At 46.2% G+C, this 24089-nt stretch overlaps 1 protein-coding gene and 1 long non-coding RNA gene across 23 annotated transcripts in view; both read left to right on the top strand.

Annotated features, from left to right (window-relative positions):
• Nucleotides 1-12427, top strand: part of ANK2 (ankyrin 2) — a 260764-nt gene extending 248337 nt beyond the window's left edge. For 21 of the 22 annotated variants that reach the window (XM_058838913.1, XM_058838927.1, XM_058838926.1 and 18 more), the window contains 11 exons: nucleotides 49-123; nucleotides 507-638; nucleotides 1014-1160; nucleotides 2328-2607; nucleotides 3940-4204; nucleotides 5186-5278; nucleotides 5696-5779; nucleotides 6794-6958; nucleotides 8204-8386; nucleotides 9202-9293; nucleotides 10236-12427. In XM_058838913.1, the coding sequence (XP_058694896.1) occupies nucleotides 49-123; nucleotides 507-638; nucleotides 1014-1160; nucleotides 2328-2607; nucleotides 3940-4204; nucleotides 5186-5278; nucleotides 5696-5779; nucleotides 6794-6958; nucleotides 8204-8386; nucleotides 9202-9293; nucleotides 10236-10419 (1700 nt within the window). In that variant the 3' untranslated portion in view covers nucleotides 10420-12427. The remainder of the gene's footprint in view (nucleotides 1-48; nucleotides 124-506; nucleotides 639-1013; nucleotides 1161-2327; nucleotides 2608-3939; nucleotides 4205-5185; nucleotides 5279-5695; nucleotides 5780-6793; nucleotides 6959-8203; nucleotides 8387-9201; nucleotides 9294-10235) is intronic. The other variant, XM_058838923.1, reaches the window with a different exon arrangement.
• A 1580-nt stretch (nucleotides 12428-14007) lies between these two features.
• Nucleotides 14008-23010, top strand: LOC131579253 (uncharacterized). The gene is made up of 4 exons (XR_009277661.1): nucleotides 14008-14038; nucleotides 17245-17366; nucleotides 17834-17968; nucleotides 22784-23010. It is a non-coding gene; the product is annotated as an uncharacterized LOC131579253 (long non-coding RNA).
• Nucleotides 23011-24089: the final 1079 nt, after the last annotated feature.

The following is a 24089-nucleotide window of genomic DNA, read 5'->3' as shown; positions in this document are numbered from 1 at the left end:
TGGATTTTAACTTGCAAAAGGCAACTTGTAGCTCTCTTTGACCTTTAGATCAACAGGATGATCAGGAAAGGACAGAGGAAAGACTGGCCCACATTGCGGATCATCTTGGATTCAGCTGGACAGGTAAAAGTGCACGTTGTCTGCGCCAGAGCAAGGAGGGGAATGGCCCACAGTCCCATCATGTTTATTTTGGATGATTTTCTGATTATCTCAAGATGTTTCCTAAAAATATTTCAGAAGCTTATTGTCTTTGGGATACTGAGAGTCCTGTTAACAAGGAGCCTGTTCTAAACAGCCATTTAAACATTGTGGATTTAACAGACTTGAGGCAGTGAAGGGTAGTGGAGACAAGTGAAAGTAGCATGGAACGAGATGCAAATGTTTTTTCAGGTTTTGAGGTTAAACGATATTTCACAGACATTTGCTTTTCTTTGAATGAAATTAGACCAAGGAGTGGTAGTAGTAGTAGCAGCAGACCTCTTTACAGAGGTGGATTTCTTTTTCAGAGCTAGCAAGAGAGCTGGACTTCACAGAGGAGCAAATTCACCAGATCCGAATTGAAAATCCCAATTCACTTCAAGACCAGAGCCACGCACTCCTCAAATACTGGCTTGAAAGGGATGGGAAACATGCAACAGGTTTGTCTCCAGTTGTTGTGTGTAACTGTCTCCAATCTGCTAGCTGAGGTGACAGGTGTGTGTTGTAATCACAAAGAAAATTTGGGGGAAATTGAGGCTACAGAAAGGATGACCAGGGATTGCACTCAATGTTGTCTCTAGTCTTTTCTGTAAAACACAGCAAATCAATAAATTTGTTAAAAGGTAAAAAACGGAGCGCTAGATTTTGTAGGCAGCCGCTTGGTGCTTTTTAGATTTTATATAGCACTGCTTCTAAATGTATCTGTAATTTATATATGATACCAGTCAGTCTCCTATATATGCCCTTCCTATGGAGAAGGGAGGGAGCGTGCTTGATTGTTAACCGAGCTGCTCCGTGTCGTTCCAATGGCACAGATACCAACCTGACCCAATGTCTCACGAAAATCAACCGCATGGACATCGTTCACCTGATGGAGACCAGCGGCATAGACCCCGTGCAGGGCCACGGCACGCGCACGTACGCGGACACGGAGCAGTCCTTGGCAATGGACCACAGTGAAGGTAAGTGGCTCCTGACCCAGGGTACCTCTGTAAGCATCACTCTGCTCTGAAGCGTTGGCCTAGGCTCATCTGTCAGCTCTCGTGGCAGAGCACGGGAATCCCATTTTGAAAGCACAGACAGTGTGGGTGGATGCAAGCACAGCATCACAGGGGCTGCATTTCACCAGGTAGAAGATCTGCGCTTTAGCCGATTCTTCAGAAGCAAACGCTGTGGCCAGCAATGTTTTCCCAGTTTACCTTGGGGTTTGGGGTTTTTTGCTTATACAAGTGCTTTCATGAAAGTTCACAAGGTTGTATTAGAATTTGACCAAGATATTAAAAAGGAAAACTGCTCGGTGCTTTGACAGAACACCCCTTTGGATCTGAATATCCAGGATATTGTAATTCCGTTAGGATGCTATTGCATTTCCTAAGTTTGAAAGTTCATTGGATTAGATCCAGTGGTTGCAAAATGAAGAAACACCTCCAAATTTATTTCGTACAGAATCCTCTTTTCCAGAAGTGATGCTTTTGTGTGCCTAACTCAATATTGAAACATATTAGGCAGCTGCAGAGGTCCCAGTCTTGATGAGAATGTAGGAATAGAAGGTTGGTTGTTACAATCAGCATTCTCATATCACAGCCAAGTAGTTTCAGAATGTTAACCTCTCCGTCCAGCTCAAATTCCATACAAGCTTTCCTGTTTCCCTCCAATTTATTCTTCAGAGTTCACTAGGTTTCCAATGAATTTGGCACGTCAGTGAGCTGCTTCTTGCACCTAGCCCTCTAGGAAGTGTTTTAATCTTTTTTCATACATTTAATTTTCCCAGAAGCAGATACATAACAGATATGGAAGGGACAAGTCACTAAAATCTATTCTTAATCAGCTGGAAAAAAAATCTTTTGTGAATCTTCCTCTATACTTGGAGTGTTTTGGGCACAATTACTCGAGGTGAATTTCTGGGTAAATGCTATTTTGCCTGTTACTTTCCAAATCTGGCCACAGTAGCAGCAATCCAGCATTCCTTGGGCTACTCTTAGAGGCCATGTCCCCTCCCACTCAAGGAGTTCAAGAGCTCCAGATCACATATTGCACCCAGGGATTTTCAATGCACACGGAGCACAGGAAGGACTTGTGCTTTCTGGTCAGACTCGTAACGATATTTCTCATCTCTCTGTCTTGGCAAGGGTTTTCAGCACTGCAAGAGGAAGTGTACAGCTCGAGACACAAGCAAGAGCAGCAGAGAATATCCAAGGACAGCGAGCCAACCGAGCACCCCCCTCTGGTCTCCGAGGAAGACGTGTCTGTCAGTTATTCCCCGTTCCAGGACAGTACTCCCAGGAGCGAGGCAGACGTGTCCATGGCTGAGCTTCTGAGGCAAGCACACAAGGAACAAGTAGAAGCTGAATTCTCAGGGAAACCCCAAGACGTGCCAGGGAAACCATCTGCTTCACAACAGGAATATTTGTAAGTGCCAAAAGACCAGGATGAAGCCATAGGGAACAGGTTGTTTTTTCTCTGTGTAATAAGAGGATTCTACAGCTGCATTTGAAACTTCTGAACATACTAGAATTTTCCTTCAACTGTGGTTTTCACTTTTTAATCCATGTGGAGGAAGCCTTAAGGCTGAGGAGAGTCAGTTTCTCACTGTGAACACAAAGCAATAACTGTGTCTAGGACATAGGAAAGAGAAGAGGGTAATAATAAACAATTAATAGTAATAATTAATAGAGAAGTGGAGGGGGGGTTATGTATATTTTTCATGTTTTGGAGGACAAGTGATAATGAAAGGAATCCTGAAGGACCCTTTCTTCATATTGAGGATGGCTTTTTCAATGGAGGCAAAATTTATTCCATTTAATCATTACTTAAAAAACTCATAACTACCTGTTAAGAACTGGGCTTTTAAAAGTGTGTTTCAGATGGTCAAAGGAACTGAAATGGGGTTTTACAGAGGTGAGACACAAGTAATAGCACATGATACAGTACACATTTAGAAGACCTGTTGCAAACAATACTTAACTTCTGAGGTGGGGCTGTCAGTGAGGTTGGTATTGTTTGAAAAGGAATTTGAAATAGATCATGTTTATTTCTCTACAACTTCCCTGATTATGTGCCCACGCTGAGACCTCTCATCAGGGTAGAGTCAGGTATTAATAAGCCAGCAAAATGTCAAGAATCCCTATCCAAAGAAGTGATTTTCCTGGAGGTGATTAGCTTTGTTGTGGAGATGCAGCCCCCAGCAGTCACAGGGCAGCTGAGTCTAGAAAATGGACTTTTAGGGAATTCTTCTGCTCAGGATATTCTGGGAAAGAGTGTGTGAGACAGAAAATACCATCTAGGAAAGCTTCTCTTGCAGTATTAGGCAAAAATACCAATGCTTCCTAAGGATTTGCATCAGGAAATTAATGTCTTTGAGGAACAGAATACTTGTGAGACAATAGTGCCACGACTACACAAGAATAATGATGACAGGGGAATATCACTATACTGCAGGTCTGATTTCAACTATCAACTATGGGAAATCAGGCTAGATTTAAATAGCTGGTAAGGAACAGGCTGCAAGAGGAATTAGAAACAATATTGAATGTACATATACTTGGACTAGATGTATTTCCTTTATATATGTGTTACATAGTAACATATATATTAGTAGGTTTAACTAACTTGGGGCAGTGATTAATCACAGCAGGGTTAGACCATGAAAATTTCATTACAAACAAAACCTGAACCTCTACTAAATTTCTGTTTGCTCAAGTTCCAGAATTACACCTGAAAGCTGTTTTTTCCACTTTGCAGCACGGAGCAGTCAGTGGGAGCTGGAAAAGCAGCAAGTGGGAAATCTGCGCACTCAAGCACGGCAAAGGGAGAGACGCAGCGAGCGCCCCCGCAGCCCCCGTCCTCTGCGCAGAGAGGGGACTCCCCCATCGTCCAAGAGCCTGAGGAGCCCCAGCTCCACCAGGAAAGCCTCTCTCCAAGGAGATCTAGTCTCGTGATAGTGGAGTCCACTGAGGAGCAGATGGAGAAGTCTGGAAGGGGCTATGAAGAGGAATCTTTAGAAAAGGTAAATGACCAACTTTGCCTCAATGTAATTGACACAATATTATTAAATCTCACTTTGCATCTGGCACCAAGTTGTTTCTCCTTCCCTCTGTGGTTAAAAAGGTCAAGTAAAAGCTTTTTTTCTCCTGAGGTTTTCAAAGTGGGAGCAAATCTCAGATCCCCAAGTCTAGACTGGTGATTCTGGTTCTGCACTACCCTTCTTTGTCCTTTGGCCTGTGACAGTTAGATCTGTGCCTGAGAGACAGAGAGTGTCAGTAACAAACTGAAACAGATGTAATGCAGACAAAGTAATAACAATGAACAAGTCAAGTTAGAGCAGGAAGGTGCAGCTGTAGAGGCAGAAATTGTTTCACCTTTGCGTTCATTAGAAAGAAGCCCTTCTCTCTTTGCTGAGTGGCCAGAGGTATCAATCACCTCTAGAATGAAGGGTTCAGAGCTCTGCCTCTGGGATCTCAGGGAAGGGTGGAATTTTAAGTGTATCAGATGATTGAAAGAGTATCTACAGCAGGGCTCAGTGGAAGACAGGCTGCCCTCAAAATAATGTACTGCTTTTTCCCTCCAGTTCTTTTCCTGAATGAAGCAACAACAGCAGCTGGTGCCACCAAAAATACCCCCTCCATCCCCCCTTATTTATTTTTCCTGTTTTGTTTTTATGCTAGAGCTATTTCCCAACTGGTTCTTTTCAGCCTCTCTTTGCCCTCTGACATGTTTGTTTAAACTTTTAATTCTTCCTTAATTTTTCCTGATCTTTCTGAGGCTACTGCTATACTGTCCTCTAGTTAAAACTGATCAGTCCTACTGTCTGTAACCTGTGCTCTGTACTTCCCCCTGTGGAGGATTACAAAGCTTTTGTATATTTTCCTGTGAAATTAACCTAGAAAACATGTGCAAAATATAAGAATCTCAGAGCTGGTATAGGAAGGCAGAAGCAGTAGCTACTGCAAGTGCCACATAGAGAGTCCTGATTCCATGCTTCCCCCAGGAGTTAGCAGAGGAGTTAGGTGGGCTGGAGCTCAGCTCGGACGAGGACGAGATGGTCACTACCAGGGTCATTCGGCGCCGGGTGATCATTCAGGTACCGAGTGGTGAACGACTGCACGAGCCTGTGCTGCCAGAGGCCCCAAGTTGGTGTTGCACCTCAAGCTGGGATGCTCCCAAATAATGCATCTCCATTGCATAAACTGTTCCAATTCCTTAGGATTACAGTAACACTGCTAACCCCGCTCTAAATTCCGTAGATGCCTCGGTAGGAGGAAGATGAAGGCTTGACAGCCCCATACACAACAAGGTCAACTAACATATCTTCGCCTGTGTGCTGTGGCATCACTTATCTTTGCATGCCTTTCTAAGGATTTGTTTGCATAACATGTTTTTTTTCCTAACATTGCTGATTTTTTTTCCATTCTGCAACCAATTAACTGGTTTTAAAATGGCTTATTGCAAGACCCACGTGAAGGCCTGGCTTCACCCAACTTTGTTCTTTGTCGTACAGGCCGATAGTATGCCTGAAATGCCACCAGAAACAGTCACAGAAGAGCAGTACACAGATGAGCATGGCCACACAGTGGTAAAGAAGGTATTGTCAGTTCTGCCACTTGCTACCTTATTCCTCTCCTGTAAAAGGAAGGAAAAACCATCCACAGAAACGCCAGCCTTTCTGCTGTGAAGGGGTGTGATTTGAAGAGTAGAGAGGGGAAGGAATGAGAATTTCTGCTCATGAGAGACAGCAAAGTTTGAACAATAATTTAGATTCTCAAAATCATTCTGTGTTACGGTGTATAACCTAACAGGATGTATTTTGTTAACTTTCATTTAAGGCCAAGGAAAATTCTGCATAGATCCACATGTTTTAGAGGAAAGTTGTTTATTTCTTCTTTAAAAACCCCACAAAAAAATGCACTCCAACACAGTCTTATCTGACATGTTTGTTTACTTGTCCTAATGAAGGCAAAGGAAGGCTGGGTCTGCAAGAGTAAGATAAACTCAGAGACTAGATCTTGAAAATCAGATCATGCTTAGAAAAGCAAATTGTGCGCAGCATGGAAGTGAAAGTGAAACTTCTATGGTCCTTTCTTTATCTGACAACTCAATCCTGAGATTTGGTCTGGGATTTAGCTGAGCTGGGCTAGTGGCAAACCCCATCTTCTGTCCTCTGAGAAGACATCACACACCCTCAGCTGTCATAGGCTGTCCCTGGAACCTGTTTGAATTCCTGGTCCAGTAAACCGCTCCAGCCAAAGGTTCCTTGGTCTTGTTGCACAGGGGTGAGCGTGACGGTTCTCATGGTTCTCATGGTCTGTGCCTTGAACCGTGCCACGCAAAGGTTTGGGTCATCCACAGAAGGATGCACACCCATCCTCCTGAGCAATTTCACATCTTGAGCCCTGTAATTCTCTTCTTGCTTTGGCCAGCCAATGCCTCGAGAGCTTTAGCACCAGATGAGTCTCTTGAGTAGGCGTTGAGGAATAGAACCATCTACACAGGTTCTTTCATGCAGGACAAAACGGCCTTTGAGTAGCAAATACTAGCTAGAGAACAAAGAGGAATATTTTACTGCTGCTTCTTTGGGGTCTAAACTCCATTCCTTCAGGTGACTCGGAAGATCATCCGGCGATGCGTTGCTCCAGATGGCACGGAAAAAGAGGAGGTGCTAATGCAGGGAACACCGCAAGCCCCCGTCACTGTGGAAGAGGGAGATGGTTATTCCAAAGTGGTGAAGCGAGTGGTGCTCAAGAGTGGCAGTGAGCACTCAGAGGTAGGGTGTGCTTTGCCTGCCGTGGCACAGAGCAGCAGCACCCACACAGTCACTGCAGCTTAGCGTGCTCATCCTGCCACTCAGTCCTAGAACCCCCCAGTTACAGCAAGTTTGCCTTGCTGGTCTGTTCTTGCTTTGAAGAAGCTAAAACATCTGTGGCTTAAACAAAAACTGTTTCAGAGCCAGGGAATTAAAAATTAAAACAACCTGGAAAGGTAAGTGCCGTACCTCACTGTCTGGCCCTACAGGCATTTGGATCAGCACAACTGAGTTGTGAGGAAGGGCCAGAAGCTGGCCCTGGATGTGCTTTCAGCCGTGCTGGGCCAAAAGCAAGGGGTAGCAAGAGGTGATTAGAACTGGGAAAAACATCACTGATACCTGTGCTTGCTAGAATTACTCGTCAGAATTCATTCTTTAGGAGTAAAGTGACAAGAAAGAAGAGTCTTAATTGTTTAATTTTTAATTTCTTTCCCCCTTTTTTATATTTTTTTCCTTTTTTCTTTCCGTTTTTCTTTTTTTGTATTTACCTTTTTTCTTTTCCTTTTTTCTATTTTATTTTTTTCCCTTTTTGCATTTTTTCTATTTTCCTTTTTCTTTTTTCCTTTTTTCTAATTCCTTTTTTATTTCCCCTTTTTCTTTTTTCTTTTTTCCCTTTTCCCTCTTTCTCCTTTTTTCTTTTTCCCCCTTTTTTGTTTTCCTTTTCTCCTCTTTTTTCTTTTATTTTTTCCTTTTTTCCTCTTTTTTCCTCTTCTTTCTTTTTTCCTCTCTTTTCTCTTATTTTTCTCTTTTCTATTTTGCTTTTACTTTTTATCCTCTTTTTCTTCTTTCCTTTTTCCTTTTTTCTTTTTTCCTATTTTCTTTTTACTCTTGTTCTTTTTTCTCTTTTTTCTTTTTTCATTATTTTCCCTTTTTTTATTATTATCCTTTTTTCTTTTTCCTTTTTCCCACTTCTTTCCTTCTTCTTTTTTTCCTTTTTCCTTTTTTTGTTTTTTCTTTTTCTCCTTTTTTTTAACTTATTTTTCCTTTTTTCTTTTCTTAATTTTCATTTTTTTCCCCCTTTTATTTCTTTTCCCTCTTATTTTTCCTTTTTTTTTTTTTGTTCTTTCTTTTTGTTTCCAATAAGCTGATCCTGACAGATCTGCACTTTACCCTGTGGAGCCCATAGACACAGAAGTTAATTTTGCCAGTGCACATCCCGAGGTGTGGAATTCACCTGCAGCTTACCTGTGCTGTCTAACCTTGCAGGTGACCCTGTCTGAACCCGCCGTTCTCTCTAGTGCCTCCAAATTCCAGTCCGAACCAGTGGAGGGCCGGAAAGTCAGCAAGGTCATAAAGACCACCGTAGTGCATGGAGAGAGGACGGAGAAACACCTGGGGGATGCCAGCCTGGCTTCTGATCTTCCATCAGCCAAAGAGGACTTTGAAGAGGTAAAAATCACTTTGGTCCATTACAGCCTTACAGCAGGCATCGCCACGGGCCCAGGGACAAAGCTTGTGCTCCTGAAAGGTTTTATTGGTGGCCCAGCAGCCTCAGGCTGAGTGCAACTCTGCTCTTAGACTCAGCCATGTTACAAAATGATCCATTTGTAAAAGTGTTGTGAAAGCTGACATGCAGAATCGCCTATGAAACTTGCTAAGACTAAAGGAAAACACCATGGAGGCTTTGTGTGAAGTTCTCACAAGTCTTGGGTGTGAGTGCAGTTGAAGTTCATTTCTGTGCTACCGCTGGTGGAGGTGATTGTAGGAGTGGCTACCGTTACCCTGGGTGAAGGGCTGTGTTCCCTGAATCCAGTCTCTTGTTTCCATGTCTTAGAGGCTGAAATAAATACATAAAAATAGACCAATAGACAGATAAAAGCTGTGTGGCAGTAGGTGACGTGGGTTTGGGTTTTGTCACCAGGAATCCAGACCAGCAGCCTGGTCCCCCTTTACTCACAGAGAACTGTCTGGTAAAGGCTCAAAGAGAGAGCTTGGGAAGGAACACTCCCAGCTACGGCCTCAGAAAATCCAGAAGTCTGGAGCCACTGCTGCCACAGGCTTTGGTACAATCATTACTGAAATGAAACTGCCCCATAGCAGAAACTGTGTGTGATGTGTCTGCAGGAGAGGGCCACAGTTGATGCTTTCAGGTACCTGTTCAGCATTTTCTCAGCACTGGGCTGTGTGAATACAAAGGACTAAGGTAGGAAGAGCTCCAGGTGTTTTGGGTGTGTTGTAATATGAAGTCTGTGTTGTCATTGGAGGCTTTGAGCTATGCAGGTCACCACATGGCAGTGCAAGTCCCTGCTTTGGTGGAGAAAGAAATCAAGAAAGACGATGGATCAGTCATTAAAAGGTTTGGCTTGGCAAATTGAAGTGTTATTGCAAACAAATTAACAGTCACAGGAGTGGATTGCAGTGAGTGCCTGCAAAGCTTTATTTGCAGGGGTACTAAAGCAGTGACTAACCTGGTGACGGCGCGAAGAACACACAAATAAAAGATTTTGCACACAAGCTTGGTACAGGAGTTAATAAAAAAAAGGCTTGTGTTCAATTGCAGGCCCCCAGGGGCCAGGTATGGGAACATGCCCACCTGCACATGGGGCAAATACAGGTTTATCAGTTTAGCAGAGTAGCACAGGGATGGATGGATGGATGGATGGATGGATGGATGGATGGATGGATGGATGGATGGATGGATGGATGGATCATTCTGATGCCTTTCCCTCTGGTCCTAGAAATAAGAGGCAGACACAGGGTGGTAAACAGGGGTGGCTTTATATAAGGACCCTCAGGTGGGAAACGCTGAGGATGCACACCCTGCATGATGCATGCACAATCTTCATCAGTTTTGCAAATCAGCATATCTGACAAGAGCCCCCAGTTAAAAGCACACCCAGTGAAGTAATGACTCCAGCTCTAACACCTTCCAAATCCCCCCCTTGGATGTGGATTCGGCTCTGTTGCTAAAAATACATCCTAAAGAGCTGATTTCAATCTTGGTTTCTAAGGAATACTAAGATAGCATAGGGGTCCTGGAATTTGTTTTGTCTTTCTGCCTAGGAAAATGCTGAAGCTAAGTTGCAATAATAGGCTACAAATATATGTGCAAAGAATGCAGAGCGTATATAAAAGAAAAGGGGTAGAGATGCGTAGGAGTTGACTGCTGCACGTACTTACACATTGCAGTGCCTTCTTTCCAGTATGTGTAACCCTACCTTGGAAAAGCCTAAAAATCCTCTCAGACCTCCAGAACTGTGGCCTTTCTAAGTCAGGTCTCTCCTCTTTTCGGTTCCAGGACAATACTAAGTAAAGCCAGCACACAGAAGAGGACCGTGATGAAGGACCGCTATGGAAAACACGTTCACATAGAAGAGCTGGAAGACACCCCAGAAGCGCTCCCCAGGGATGACCTCCAGCATGACCTCCAGCAGCTTCTTAGGCACTTCTGCCAAGAGGACTGGACACAGGAGGCCAAGTGAGAAGCTGCCGCCCCTGCACAGCGCCACGTGACCCCTCCCGTACGCAGCCGTCACCGTCCCCGGGTAGCAGAGTCGCCACTGCCGCTCCTACCTGTGCAGCTGCAGTGAATTCATTTCTCCCCATCCCAAGTTTCATTTTGTGCTGTTCTGATTTTTCACCCTGTAAGCTAATTTGTGACCAAAGATAGCATCCTTCAGGCAGGATGGTTTATCCGCCACGCTGGCACCCTGTCGGCGTCGCCACTTGTCCCTGTCCCTTCGCTCTGGCGCTCGCTTACTGACACGGCCCTTGCCAAGCAGACTTCATCGACAGGCCTCTTCCACTGACTGTGTACATGCACCGTACGAAGGACTTGACGTGTAAACTGTAAATAGCAGAGTATTTGAACTCACGAGACCGCAGAACACTCGCTGCCCGTCGGTGTCGTGGGTTACGGGGTGCAGTGACCCCGCGGAACGGCACCACCCGGATTGCAAACGCTGACCGAGCCGGGAGGAAGCGCTGCAGAGCTACCGAGTACCAAGACTCGCTGTTTAGAGATCCGGTCTAGGCAAAGGCTGCGAGAGTCAGGCGAAAGGCAGCTGTTCACGTGAATCACAGCTGACTGTGGCCATCAGTAGTGCAGACACCTTCAGACAGCCACCGAAACATTTCCAAAAGAAAAAGAAAGGAGAATTTCCCCACTAGGTACCCAAGTTGCTAGCAGCTCTACCTGTGGTATTAGAGCCTATAGATCCGGACCTGTGGCGGGGTGTATTAAACAATCCCAACTCCGGTAGCTTCCCCTTCCCACCACCGCTTAGCCGACCTCACCGACCGACTGGGGGTGCTTCCTGCTGGCCACTGCACTGTAGATAACTACGGGACAAAGACTTAACCCACTATACAAGGAGAATAATTAATTCACCGTGTTTTATCGAGATTGCCTCTTAGCCGATACACGCATGCGGCATTTGAAGGTCAAAACCAAACCCTCCTAGAACCATGTCAGCTTCTTGGCCCTCTTAGCACTGAGCGAGCAGTTTTTATCTTCTGATCAAGTGTTTTTTAAAGAACAAGTGCTCACAATCCTTTGCAGCCGGTTTCTGTTCATATTTTGTTATGTAACTATATATTATATATATATATTTCTAAACCGACCCTCTGAAAACCACATTGGCATGTCTGCACTTTTATTTTCCAAAAGGGGAACATAGGGATCTGAAGTTTTGAGCGTTCTATACCTTAATATTTAATGGAGGGAGCTCTGTAGGGTTTTAGCATAACACACATACACACAAACACACCAACTTAATGCTTTTAAACAGCTCTTTCATTTTTTTAATAGTAGGCTCAACACCAGAGTAAAACCAACCCTCTGCTCTAGGAGCAATCCTTTGTCCAAGCTTATCTGGCCTTCTACAATTATAGGGTTCTTTGGGCTTTTTTTAACGACTCACTCAGTGCTCAGAACAAGGGCACTTCCTCATTAAGGTAATGATGCCAAAAGCATGGAAACATCTCTGGAGTTCTGGCTTCCTGTGGGCAGAACCACCCGAGGTGCCGTGCTGACACTTTTTGGGCAGGCAAGAAAGGAAACTGAAAGAAAAAAAAAAAGTGTTTTGGCAGCCAAACCGAACGAGACCCGTGGCGAAACATCTCACAGCGCATCGTGGCTTCCTGACTGTCCGAGACAGCACAGGAGGGTCTTCAAGGATGGGGCTCTCAAGAAATGCATTTCTGTTGTGTTATTTGCGGTGCAGATGATGTTCTGTGTAACAGCATAATGGTTATTCACCTCTTATTTTGATTTTTTGCTGTGTTATCAGAGAACTTGAATACTGTGAGAAGAAGTGAATTTTAAGTTGACGAATCAGCATCTTGTTCCCATGGTGATAACACTAATTGAATATATCTATGAGGGCATGTATTAGTTAAAAATTAAAAACATACAACACTAACAATACATAGCTGCAATGTGTACAATGGCTGATTTAACTAAATAAAAATGTACAAGTGTTAAATGTAGCAACGGTGGCTCGCTGGCTTTTACTGTCACAGCTCCTCTCCCTCCTCCTTTTCCAATGACAGACAACCGTGTATGAACGAGTCCAACAACCAAACAAATCCAAGTCAAACCCACACAGAGCAAGCCAAAAAAACCCACATGCCCTTCCAGCACACAGCTGTCCCGCTGGCCTGGGGACAAGCGGGGAAAAACAGACAGGGATAACTAATGGGGAATTACAGAGATGAGTGTGCCTGGGAGAGCATGGCAGTGTCGGGGAACAGAGGTAGGCTAGCACTGGCTTTTATATGTTTTTAAATCCCAGCCCAACCAGTTTCACCCAGCAATGTCAGTACTTCCAAAGAGAAATGCTATTTTGCTGAAAGACACTGGTCATTTCTCATTAACACCTAAAGTAAACACCTTGCCTTGAGTCACGTTCTAAGTTAGTCATACTTTCCACCTTGAGAAGCAAAAGGTTTTATTTTTTTTTTATTTCTGTCTACAAATTATATGAACCAGAACCAGCTAAACTTTCTTCTAGTCTGAACACAACACAGCTCAACAATGAGTTTTCCTGACATTTTGTTACGTCCTGCCTCTCCTCCCAGCAAACCCTGGAAGATGCCAGTGGGCCTCTGTGAGCAGCAGCAGAGAGCTGTTTATTAAATTCCACCATCCCTGACAACCTTACCGGTAGGAACCACCCAAGGCTGGTCGCTGTCTCCTTCCACTGATGACTTTATGTTTTCACTTAACAGTCCATGAAACTGGACTACAAGTGGTGGAGCATCCTGTGGGCGCTTCCTAGAAGATTCACAACACGGAATTCCATGAGCTGGAAAACACTGACAGACCAAATTCTCTGCTGACAGGTCATACCATAGATAATCAGTGGATTTTGTAGCTATTAGCTATTTACTCCACACACTACAGCCGATAACTTCAGGCCTTTGACAGTGGGAAACTCCCAAATCCAGTACATTATGACATTGCCTATTGTTCCCTACTGCCTGCCTCAGTTTATCTCCAAATGATCATTCTCTTTCCTACACCTTACCTAAATTTTATCCCTAAAGCTTTACCTACATGTGCACTATTGATCACCTCCTTTTACCTCACAATTCATTGCCTGCACTATAGACTGCCTCAAATTTCCTCCAAAATTTTTCCCTGTCTGTCCACTACTTGTTGACTCATTTTTACCTCAAAACCTTCATTTGACGCAGAGAACAATTCCGATTTTATGGCCACGAGGAACGTTTCTCCCACAGGCAAACACCTTGTCTCCCTCCATCTCCAGTTAGGGAAACACCAAACGAGCGCTTGGCTCTGACCTGAAAGACGGGAAAAGAGAAGTTTTAGTGGGATTTGGGGCACGGAGTTTCCGCTCCCCTCACACGATCCCGGCGATCGGGAACGGGAGAGGCTCGCGCGCCCCGCCCCGAGCCCTCCGCGCGCCCCTGAGGGCGGGGGCGGGAGCGAGGCTCGCCCCCCTCTGCCCAATCAGCGCTGTGATCGCCTCACTGCACCCACCAATCACGAGCCGGCCAAGGGTATATAAGATCCGTTACTTGAGGCCGGAGTTCTGAATGGCGTGGTTTGGGGCTGCTGCTTCCTGCATCAGTGAGGTAAAATTATAGTTTATTAGCAGTTAATCCAGTTAATTTACAGTCATCTATTTATGATGTGTGGAAATTGGAGTGATGTTTCAGTGTGGGAGATGCTGGAGGGGCGGGTACTCGGTGGCCCCGGGTAAAGCTATGATCTCTTGATCTCTAAGCTTGCCTTGGCATCCCAGAGCCTCTCTCCGTGCGCATTATGAGGCGAATGTTTTCTAAATCGGTTGTTTACTGATATTTTTAATGTTGAATGAATGCATTTTGCTAATTTCCTGCCTTTTAAGCCTTAGGTGGCTTTTCCCGTGGGGCTGGTGGAGTGTCGAGGGTTGCTGTTGGTGCTGGGAGAGGCAATTGCCTTGCAAAGCTTTTCTATAAAACATATCTATATGAAATCTTTGAGTTTCTGCAATAAGAACTGGACTTGCGCTCCCAGTAGAGAACTGGGATGTGTTGGGCAGGGACTGGGAAGTGCACAGGGTTTTTTTCTGCAATAATTCCCCCAACCATCTGTTTCTCTCTGTTTGCAGCAGTAATTTCATTAATTAGAGCTGCATCACTGATGATATCCAAGCTATTCTTTAGGACTGAGGGCACAAAAGGGAACAGAACCTGGGTTCAGGCGTGTTGAAGCAATGCCAGGAGAACATAAATCTCTCAGAAAACAGCATAATCTAATGTATTATATATGTACTTATTTCAGTCAGGTGCCTGCCACTGAGTATGCAGCTCTACTTAGTGAGATGACGCACAGGTGATGCGCTGGCACTCCTGGGTTGATGTTAATTCTTGCCAGGTGGTTTCCATTAGGTTCAGTGGCAGTGGATCTGTACTGAAAAGCTGGAGCCCTGAGTATTGTCTAGTGAGTGCCCTGATGCCCCTGATCTGATGCTGTGCTGTCACCAAGGCAGCTCATTCTTGTTTAAACTCTCTTGGAAAGCGCTGGAAGTACAAATTGGTGTACTTAACACATGTGGGAAGTTTTGTGGCCCAAAGGAAAGCTTTAGGGGTGTGCAGCTTCTGAATGACACAGATATTTCAGGTTCCCACAGAAACCTGATGGGCCGTGGTTCTGGGGCAGGAGTGTCAGGAATTTGGTGTGTTCAGTGCCACCTTGAGAATTACTTTCTTTGAAGCTCCCAATATGAGTCTAAATTAGGGGTCATTCCCCACTTGTGACCCACAGAGGAGGACAAATGATACAGTTGAGGGGTTTTTTCCCCCTGCTCTCTGCACTCCCTCGCTTTTTGCTGACACAAACGGAGCTTTTAAATCCCGGGAGCACAGGGTCTGCAGTGTTTTACGGTCACAGAGAGAGACATGACGGATGATCCTGTTCAGGGATGCCCACAAGGGACAGGTCAGCTAGGACAGCCCCTCCTGCCGTGTCTTTTCCTCCCTGGGAAGAGGAAAACCCACTTGGCTTTCCCATGCAGGGCTGCCTGAGGCTGTGAATTGCAATCCCCAGAGCATCCTCAGGCTCCAGGTTGTCATGGGATGAGTGGCAGCTTTAGGCAAGCCCTGCCTTAGCCTCAGATTTTTGTCAATACTTAAAATGTAGGGAATCACTCTGGCTCACAAGTTCTAAGGATGGCAGATCAAGTCTGTTCAGACAATGACTTATTTACTAAGCAGAGAGGAGATAACAGGCGAATTAAAATTTGTAATGGCAAGATATAGCCTTAAATCCAGAGTGTTCATGGTAGCTGGGGACAGCCCAAATGAGCCATTTCACTTGTGTCATTTACCAGTCTGTGTAGGTCAGGGTGTTCCCCACTCCCTGAGTCTCATAGGACAGAATAGATGCAAATCAGGATCAGAGGAAAGTTCTGGGAGTTAATTTCCAGTTTCAGTGGTTGGAGGAGTTTGACAGATGGGTCAGTGACTCCCTTCACTTTCATTCGTGCTTTAGTCCAGCATCCTTCAGTGAGGCTCAGCATTTGCCAGGAGCACCCAGCTGAGGGATCCTGGAGGATGCAGCTCTTGTTTTCAAGGAAGTAAGAGGAGGGGGTGCAGGATCTGGAAGGGGTTGTTTTCCAGGCAGGGAAAGAGAGGTGTCAGGGGGAATTTTAGCTCCCAGCAGCTGTGTCAGTGCTGGATGGACTCGGCTGGTGAGAGCACAGCGTGGCACCCTGGGGCTATGAACACTTGAAACGAGCCAAGAAGTGAACAGCAGAAGACTGGATAAAACAGACAATGGAGTTTCAACAAGAACCAGGGAACTGGGATTTGACTTTGGGCATTGCCACATCAGTGCCACATCTCTAGGCACGAAATTGGAACTTGAACGTGCCCAGAGTGCACTGTGGGTTCAAGGAACTGCTGAGTTGCATGACGAGTTGCAGCAGCCACTTGCCTCTGTGTAGAACCAGCTGTAATGCTGGAAGCTACTTGTGAGCTGAGAAAAGAACATCAGGAGCCTGGAAACAACTCCCAGAAATTTGTTTAAAAAAGTGGGATTGGCTTCTCCCCAAGTGTCTGAAAAACTCTTTTGGCTTTACTTTATAAATTCAGAACTGAAGAGCTTGTCAAGGTGTTGGCATTTGCTTTAATGTGTTTTTGGTGAGGTTTTGGTTCAGTGCTGTTATTGGAGCTGCTGTTGGCTGAACAGGTGCCTCTGATTCCCCTGTAAGGACATGGCTTGGTTCACTGCTTCTCACAGCTTGTAGAGTAGATGGAATTCCAGTGGGACCTCCTAGATGGCTTGTGGTGCTCCCTAAAGGAGCATTTCTGCCTGCTGTGATGGTTCTGGTCCCGTATGGGCTGGTGTGAGAAGCTGAGGGTTTGCAGCAACTGGTTTGGTATGATGTTCCTGCGGCACAGACATCCCTCCCTGGCAGGTTATGGGGTTGGAGGCTTTGGATAACAGTAACAAAGCACTGACAGGGTCTTCTTAGTTGTGCAGGGAGCAAAATCCTTCACTGGAAATGCAGTCCGGGGATGTTGTGGCTTCAGAAAGAGCTCTGTGACCCTTCCCATGCCCTGTGCTGCACAGGAGGCCCTGGCACTCAAGAAGATCCATTGCTTGTTCTGAGGGGGCAGTGAACTGCTACAACGTGCAATGAACAGAGGAAGCTGGATGTGAAGATTTGGGTCAATCTGGAAAGTTCCTTGTGCCTTAAGAATCATGGCAAGTGTAGCACTAAAAACTCCAGATTAGGAATAATCCAAAGATGAACCAGTTCTCAACAAACTCAGCTTTCAAAATTATTTTTCAGGATAAAACAAGATTCAAGTGAGCTTGGTGGGAAAGCCCCTGTGAAGCAAATCACCATGAAAATACCTGTGAGCAAGAAACCTGAAAGAATTCCTGCTGCTCCTGATGTCCTGCTCTTTTCAGGTAGTTTTTGTATGGAATTGAAAGGCAGTTTTCTTGCCTCTGGTGAGCTGCAGCCACATCCCTATGGAAGAAGAAGGGCTGTGACCAAATGGCCTCTTGTTCTGGAGCAGTTTTCTGCTGCTCTCAGGAGAGGATGGTGCTGAGCTCTGTGAGCAAAGGGCAGAAGTAATCCTGGATATCTCCTGTCTGAAGTCCAGCGCCAAAGGATAGCTCACAAGCGGGGTCTGGGACCATGATGGGTCTGTTAAAATCATGCAAATACAATAAGAGCAAATAGCATCCTTTTCATGTCTGAAAGAGGTTTGAATAAAAAATCCTGGAGGAGGGCACTTATATATTTAATATGGCTGTCACCTCTCCTTTTTTAAATGAAAAGCTCTATAATAAGCAATGAGAACAAATATGTGAAAGCCAGGAGCTTGTGACTTGCAGAGCTGACTGAATTTTCCTTTTCTTCTCTCTTTCAGGACAGGAAAAATCATTTAATTCGACCCAGCCACGCCTAAACCTGTGGTTTTGTCTGGGTTTGAGCAGCCAAACCCAAAAGCCTCCAGCCCTGACAGCCTGCACTGGAGCACCCCTGGTCCTGCACATGCCGTGGGGTAAGTCAGGGGGACACATTTCCCTTCCCCTGTCTGTTGGGGTTAACTCTCCAGGAAATGTAAGCACAGCTCTACTGTTTAGTGGGATCTGGTTAAAACTCCATTTATCCTCGTGTTCAGGGATGCAGGGTCCAAGGGATTGTATTGACTTGTGGATTCCAGGGACACCAGAAACAGGAGGGTGTGTGGTGCCAGAGCCGTGTCTCATCAGGCTGTGTTTCCCTTGGAGGACAGAGTGTCTGACAAACTCATGCCAGTAATTTTTACAGGGGAAAAAATACTAGCAATTGCTTTTGATCCATGGGGAATTTTCTTTGGAATTATCAACCACAGAGGGTATCAATGGAGAGCATTTCTTCTGGCTCTTTTTCTGGTTTATGATTTCCTTTTTGATTTAAATTAGTTTTGTGAGCTCCTGTTAAGGAAGCAACATGTCTTCACCTTGAAATGTGGGGTGGTTTTATTTGTTTAGGGCTTTTTTCTGGTTTTGTTTTTTTTCCCCCAACTGAATAGTCTGTGTTGTTCTACACACTTTGCTTATGGGTCAGAGAAAGAAGCGAAATTACATTATATTATCTTATATTTTTCCAAACATAAGTGGGATGTTGTCTTGCCATTCCCAAAACCACTCCAGGCATGTGGGAGTAGCTCAGAGACAGAAGAGTTCTCTGAGAAATTGCAATATTTGAAAGGTTTAAGTATTAATAACAACTGTGCTGTCTTTTGGTTGCAAAGATTCAGTCCTACAGTCCCAGACAGATGAGGAAAAAAAGGAACTTCTCCTTATTCATGGAAGATCTTTTGTTGTTCCTTGTGTAGTCTTTTAATTCTGCTGTATGACTTCCTGTCAAGTGTCTTTCTAGAGAAAGCTGACAGAAATTGAGATTTAGAATTCAAATTTGTGTCTCCTCACTACAACATCTTGCACAGCCTGAAGGACAGGGGTGTGGACAGCTCTCAGCAAAGGTTATTTATTACTGTTAGGTCAGATTTCCCCCAGCTCTGGGCAGGGACCATGCCAAAGATCAGAGTTAGGGCCGAGTTTAAGACTGATCCAGGTAAGGTCAGCGTTTACCTGTAGGTGTGAAAGGCAAGGAAAGTTTTGGGGGTAAAATCTGGGATAATTGGTAGCAGAGCAAATGTACATTTATAGGTAAATTGAGGAAGTCAGTGAAAGGTAGGGAATGTTTGTGGGGGGAAGCTGGAGGAGATCTCCAGGTAGAGAGGAGCCAGATGGCATTTTTGAGGAAAATGATTGTCAGTAAAATCTGAGGTAACACCTAAGGTTGAGCATGAACATTTTGAGGTCAGTCCAGGTAATCAGCAGTGTCCAGGAAGGGGAGTTTTGGGTTTGCTCTCAAGTAAGGTACAATGAATACTTGGGAGGTTAAAGCCTAGGTAAAATCTCTGATGTCATTTCACCTGCCTGAATTCCTTGCAGCTCCGAGCTGGGAAAATCTGGCATAACTTAGAGGGGACAGAGGTGACATTGTTTTGGCTGAGAACCTGCTGTAATTTAGAGGGGACCCAACATGTGTTTGTGTAGGAAAATGTGAGGGGATGTGGAGGGGAGCGAGTGGCATTTTGAGGGAATAGCTGTGGGGAGAGAACGCTCATTTTGGGGTGGAAATGAGGAAATCAATCATATACAGGAAAGAAAATTTGGGAGGTAAAACATGGGATAATCTTGAGGGTAGAGAGTGATCAATTCATTGTAAAAATTGAGGCAATGAGTAAGGAAGGGAAATTTATGGGGGATAAGCTTGAGGTGCTTTCTGGGGGTGAGAATGAATATTTAGAGGGAAAGACAATGTAATCAGCAGTTGTCACAGCGGGAATCATGTGGGAGTAAACTTGAGGAACTCTGTATTGACAGAGTGGAGATTTTGAGGGGGAAATGAGCTCATCAGAGGTGGACAGAGGGAATATTTTGGGGGTAAAACCTGGGGCAATCCCTAGGGGAGAGAATGAACATCTTGAGATAAATGGAGGTAATAAGTAGCATAAAGGTAGCAATATACTGGAGGGTCAAACTTGAAATAATTTCTAGGGTAGAGAATAAATATTTTGAGGTAAAACTGAGATAAATCAAAAGTGGAGGCAGGTAGGGAAAAGCTTGGTGAAATTTGTGATAACCTCTAGCAGAGTAAATGAAAATTTGGAGTTAAAAGTTAGGTAATGAGTAGCACACATGAGGGAAATATTTGTGGCTAAAAACTGAGATAAGCTCCAGGGTAGAGAATGAACATTTTGAGGTAAACAGATGGAATCAGTAGTGGACAGGCACAGAAAATTTTAGGGGTAAAATTGAGGTAATGTATAGAGGAGAGAAAACAACATTTTGAGGTAAATATGGAATAAAAAGTACTGGACAGGTAGGGAAAATTTCAGGGGAAAACCCTGAGGTAATCTGGAGTGGTACACAGGTAGAGGTAATTGGTGGGGGGAAAGTAGAAGTAATCTATAGGGAAAAAAATAATGTTTAGGAGTTCAAATGTGAGTTAACTCATAGAGGAGAGACTGAAAATCCCGAGGTAAAAATGAGGTGGTCATTAGCAGATGGGCTTGGAAAAATTTGGGATTAAAACTTGAGGTTGTGTGGGGAGAGAAGAAGCATTGTGAGGTAAAATGAGGTAGTGAATAGTAACAGGTAGGAAAAATCTCGGGTGCTGAGTCTGTAAAGAAAGAAAATGTTGAGGCAAACTGAGGTAATCAGTAGTGTACTGGTAAGGTGAAGTTATGGCTTTAAAATTTGAGATCATCTGTAGGGAACAAAGAACATTTGGGGGAATTACCTGAAGTAATCTGTAAGGGACAGAAGGAATATTTTAGGGATTAGATAGAGGTAAATAGTGGGAGGGGGGTGTTGGGTGGTGAAATCTATGTCATCCATAGGGGACAAGATTAACATTTTGAGGGTAAAACCTGAGGTAATTTTTAATGGACTGAATGAACACTTTGAGGTGAAAGGAGGTTGTCATTGGTGAACATGTCAGCATAATCTTGGGGTAAAACTTGAGCTGCTCTGTGAAGTCCAGTGAATATTTTGGGGGTGGGAAATGTCAGGCCATGTGTAGGGGCCAGTCCTGATCTGTTCCCTCTGCAGCAGGGGGGGATAATTCCTCCCTGGAGAGCCCCGTGCTGGCAGAGGGGTCACACACAGAGTCCAGCTTTTCTCCTGTGCTCAGTCCACCAATCTCTGGATGTCACAGCTCCCCACGCCGGGGTCTGTCCCGTTACCGTGCTCAAACAGGGTTTAACCACCTGGGCCCAGGTTGTGTTGGCACAGACTGGGGCCAGAGGTGAAGGTCAATCCAAAACAAACCCTGCTGGACCTCTGAATCCCAGGGTAAGTTCCACAAGCTGCCAAGTGAGGGAATAAAAATACATCAGCATGGAACCAAGAGCATTAATGAGGTTCCTGGGAATCCATTACATTGTTTTCTTAGAATCCCTAACAGGTTTTGAAGCTTTTTATGGCAGCAATGCATTTCTTCCTTTGGATTATTCACCCTGTAGGCTTTGGGCTTTATTGGGGTTTAAATTCCCTCGTGTGGCCCTGGCACTACTCAGGAGCTGGTAGGAAAAGCAGAGCCCGAGCTCCTGGCAGGTGCAGGTGTTCTCCCCCAGACTGGACAGGTGGGATCTGCTTTGGGTCCTTCCTTAGGGAACCTGCTGGAAGCAGAGAAGCGTAAGCCCAAATCTCCACACTGTGGGTGAGGTTGTGGATTGTAAACCAGCACAAATGGATACTCCAAAATGAACCATGAGAGAACAGGACCAAATAAGGGTCACTGTCACTATGGGAAGGCAAAAGGAATTGCACCTGTGGCCCAGAACTCCATGCTGAGGCTGGAATAGCCCCACAGTGCCTCATGGAGCGTGGATATTCCCATGTGGAGCTGCTGCTTTTACACCAGGTTTGTCAGGAGCCAGCAAACATCCATCCAGAGAAGTTCAGTGTCTCCAGGACAGGGACATGTCTATATTCCATAGAATTTAATTTATAATCCTCATCCCCCAGCCCCACTGGTGTCCTTGTGGGGGATTTTACTGAGTTCCTTGGAAATGAGCTGATTCTCACCCACTCTGAGGTCAGGCTCCAGCTGATGTTTTAGAGCAGGAGAAGGCAGTGGCCAGATGAGCTCCCAGCCTGTGCTGAGGCAGCCCCTGTGCCCAGGTGAGCACATCCATGATTTTGGGGGTGTTGTGGGTTTCATCAGCGTGATACTTTGTGCAGACCCTGTAGGTGCTGCAGGTGCTGTCCTGCTCCCAGTCCAAGCAGGTTCTGCTTCCGTGTCCTCCCTGTGTCCGTGCCCAGCCAGCAGCCCGGAGACACAACAGGCGCCCACAGCACCCCAAACACAGGATTGTTTCCCGAGGGGAAGCGTGGATTCCAAGGTGTGAGAGAGATTTGTATTTCCAGCGTGGATCAACTCCAAACCTCCCCGGCCACGGCGCATCCGACTGCAATAATTAATTTATGTCCCTCCCCGCCCTGTCCCAGCCCAGCCGGCCGCGCTCTCCCCGGCACGTCGCTGTCAAGTGCTTGTGTGTAGGAGTGAGAACTGCAGATATTTATTAAATGTGGGGTTCTTGACAGTGTTTCATGTACTAAATATTTACACTGAGCGCAGGTGACTCTTCCTTTTGCCAAGATCAGATCAGGAGGTGGAATTAGATGCTGTGTCATATGGATGGAATGGAAATTGAAGCTACTCAACTGCTGTAGAGAAATTGTTGGTCTTATTCTTCAAAAAAAGCATAATATTAAATGTTAAATTAAATAATTTTTTTTTTTTTTTTTTATCACAGATCCCTCTCATTTCTCAGTGGGAAGGAGTTTCATGTGCAACTGCTGCTGTCCTGTAACCAGTCCCCAGGACCAGGCCACTGAATGCTGTGGGGGGACTGGGGCCCCAAAGACAATTCTGGAAACATCCTGGGGGCACCGTGGGGTCCCTCGGGGGCGATGAGGGGGGCCCTGGGCAGAGGTTTCAGGGGGGCACCCGGCCCAGGAGCGAGTGACAATAAAACAAACCTTCCACATCCCGAGGCTTTCCCTGCTTTGACTCACGTGGCAGCATCTGGTTTGGGCATTTTGAAGTTTCCTCTTTTTTATCCATTTCCGTCCCAGGCAGGACATTCCCCGACTGCGAATAAAGGTGAAATATTTTGAGGTGATTTAAAAAAACAAAAGCTTTGCCATGGGAGAGTGTGAGTCGCAGGGAAATTGAGGGAGAGGAAGGGGAGGATCAGGTCACAGATGTCAGATGAGCTGCCCCTTACTGGCGGCAGGGAAGAGTCTCTGGTTGAAATTCCACAAGTGCCAAAGGCGCGAAGGGCAGGAAAGGCTGAAGGAAGAGCTGGGACCAGCCCGAGCTCGGCTCGGCCCGGCCAGGGGCAGCTCCTGGGCCAGGAGTGCTCGTGGGGCCGCCCACGGATGGGCACACGGACAGACGGACGGACAGACAGACAGACAGACAGGCGGCAGCTCTGGCGCCCAGACCATGGGAGGCACCGGGCAAACAGCGCTGCCGCCGTTCTCCCGGGCCCCGGCAGAGCCCCGGCTCCCCGCAGCGGGGCCGGGAGCGTGTCCGGATCCCCGGCGGGTTCCCGGGCCCGCCACGGCAGCAGCCGGAGAGGGAGACGCGGGTGCCCAGCGCGGCTCGGGGCTGGCAGAGCGGGGGAACCGGGCCGGGAGCGCTCCGGGGCTGCGGGACCGGCCCTGCCCAGGCGGGGGCGCCGCGTCCGCACCGGGACCCGCAGCGCTCCCGCAGCCGGCACCGCCCTCCCGCGGCCATCCCGGTACCGATCCCGGTTCCGATCCCGGTACCGATCCCGATCCGCCCCACGGGGGAGAGGCGGCACCGCCCGGGACCGCAGGGCGGACACCGGCAGGACCCGGACCCCCCATCCCAGCTCCGCTTGTGGGCTCCGTCACCCGCTTTCGGTCAGCCCCGTCCCGGCATCGCGGCAGGAGGGGGAGTTGAGTCCCGGCGAGGGAGTGCCCCGTCCCCAGCCTTGTCTCAACCCCAATCCGGCCATGCTCCGCCACCCCCGAGGCCCGTCACTCGGGGCCGGCCGGGGGAGAGGCGGCACCGCTCCGCCGGCGGACACC

This window comes from Poecile atricapillus, chromosome 4 (genome assembly GCF_030490865.1).
Source record: "Poecile atricapillus isolate bPoeAtr1 chromosome 4, bPoeAtr1.hap1, whole genome shotgun sequence".
NCBI classification, from domain to species: Eukaryota; Metazoa; Chordata; class Aves; order Passeriformes; family Paridae; genus Poecile; species Poecile atricapillus.
Note: the sequence above shows the minus strand (reverse complement) of the source record. Positions and strands in the feature narration are given on the sequence as shown.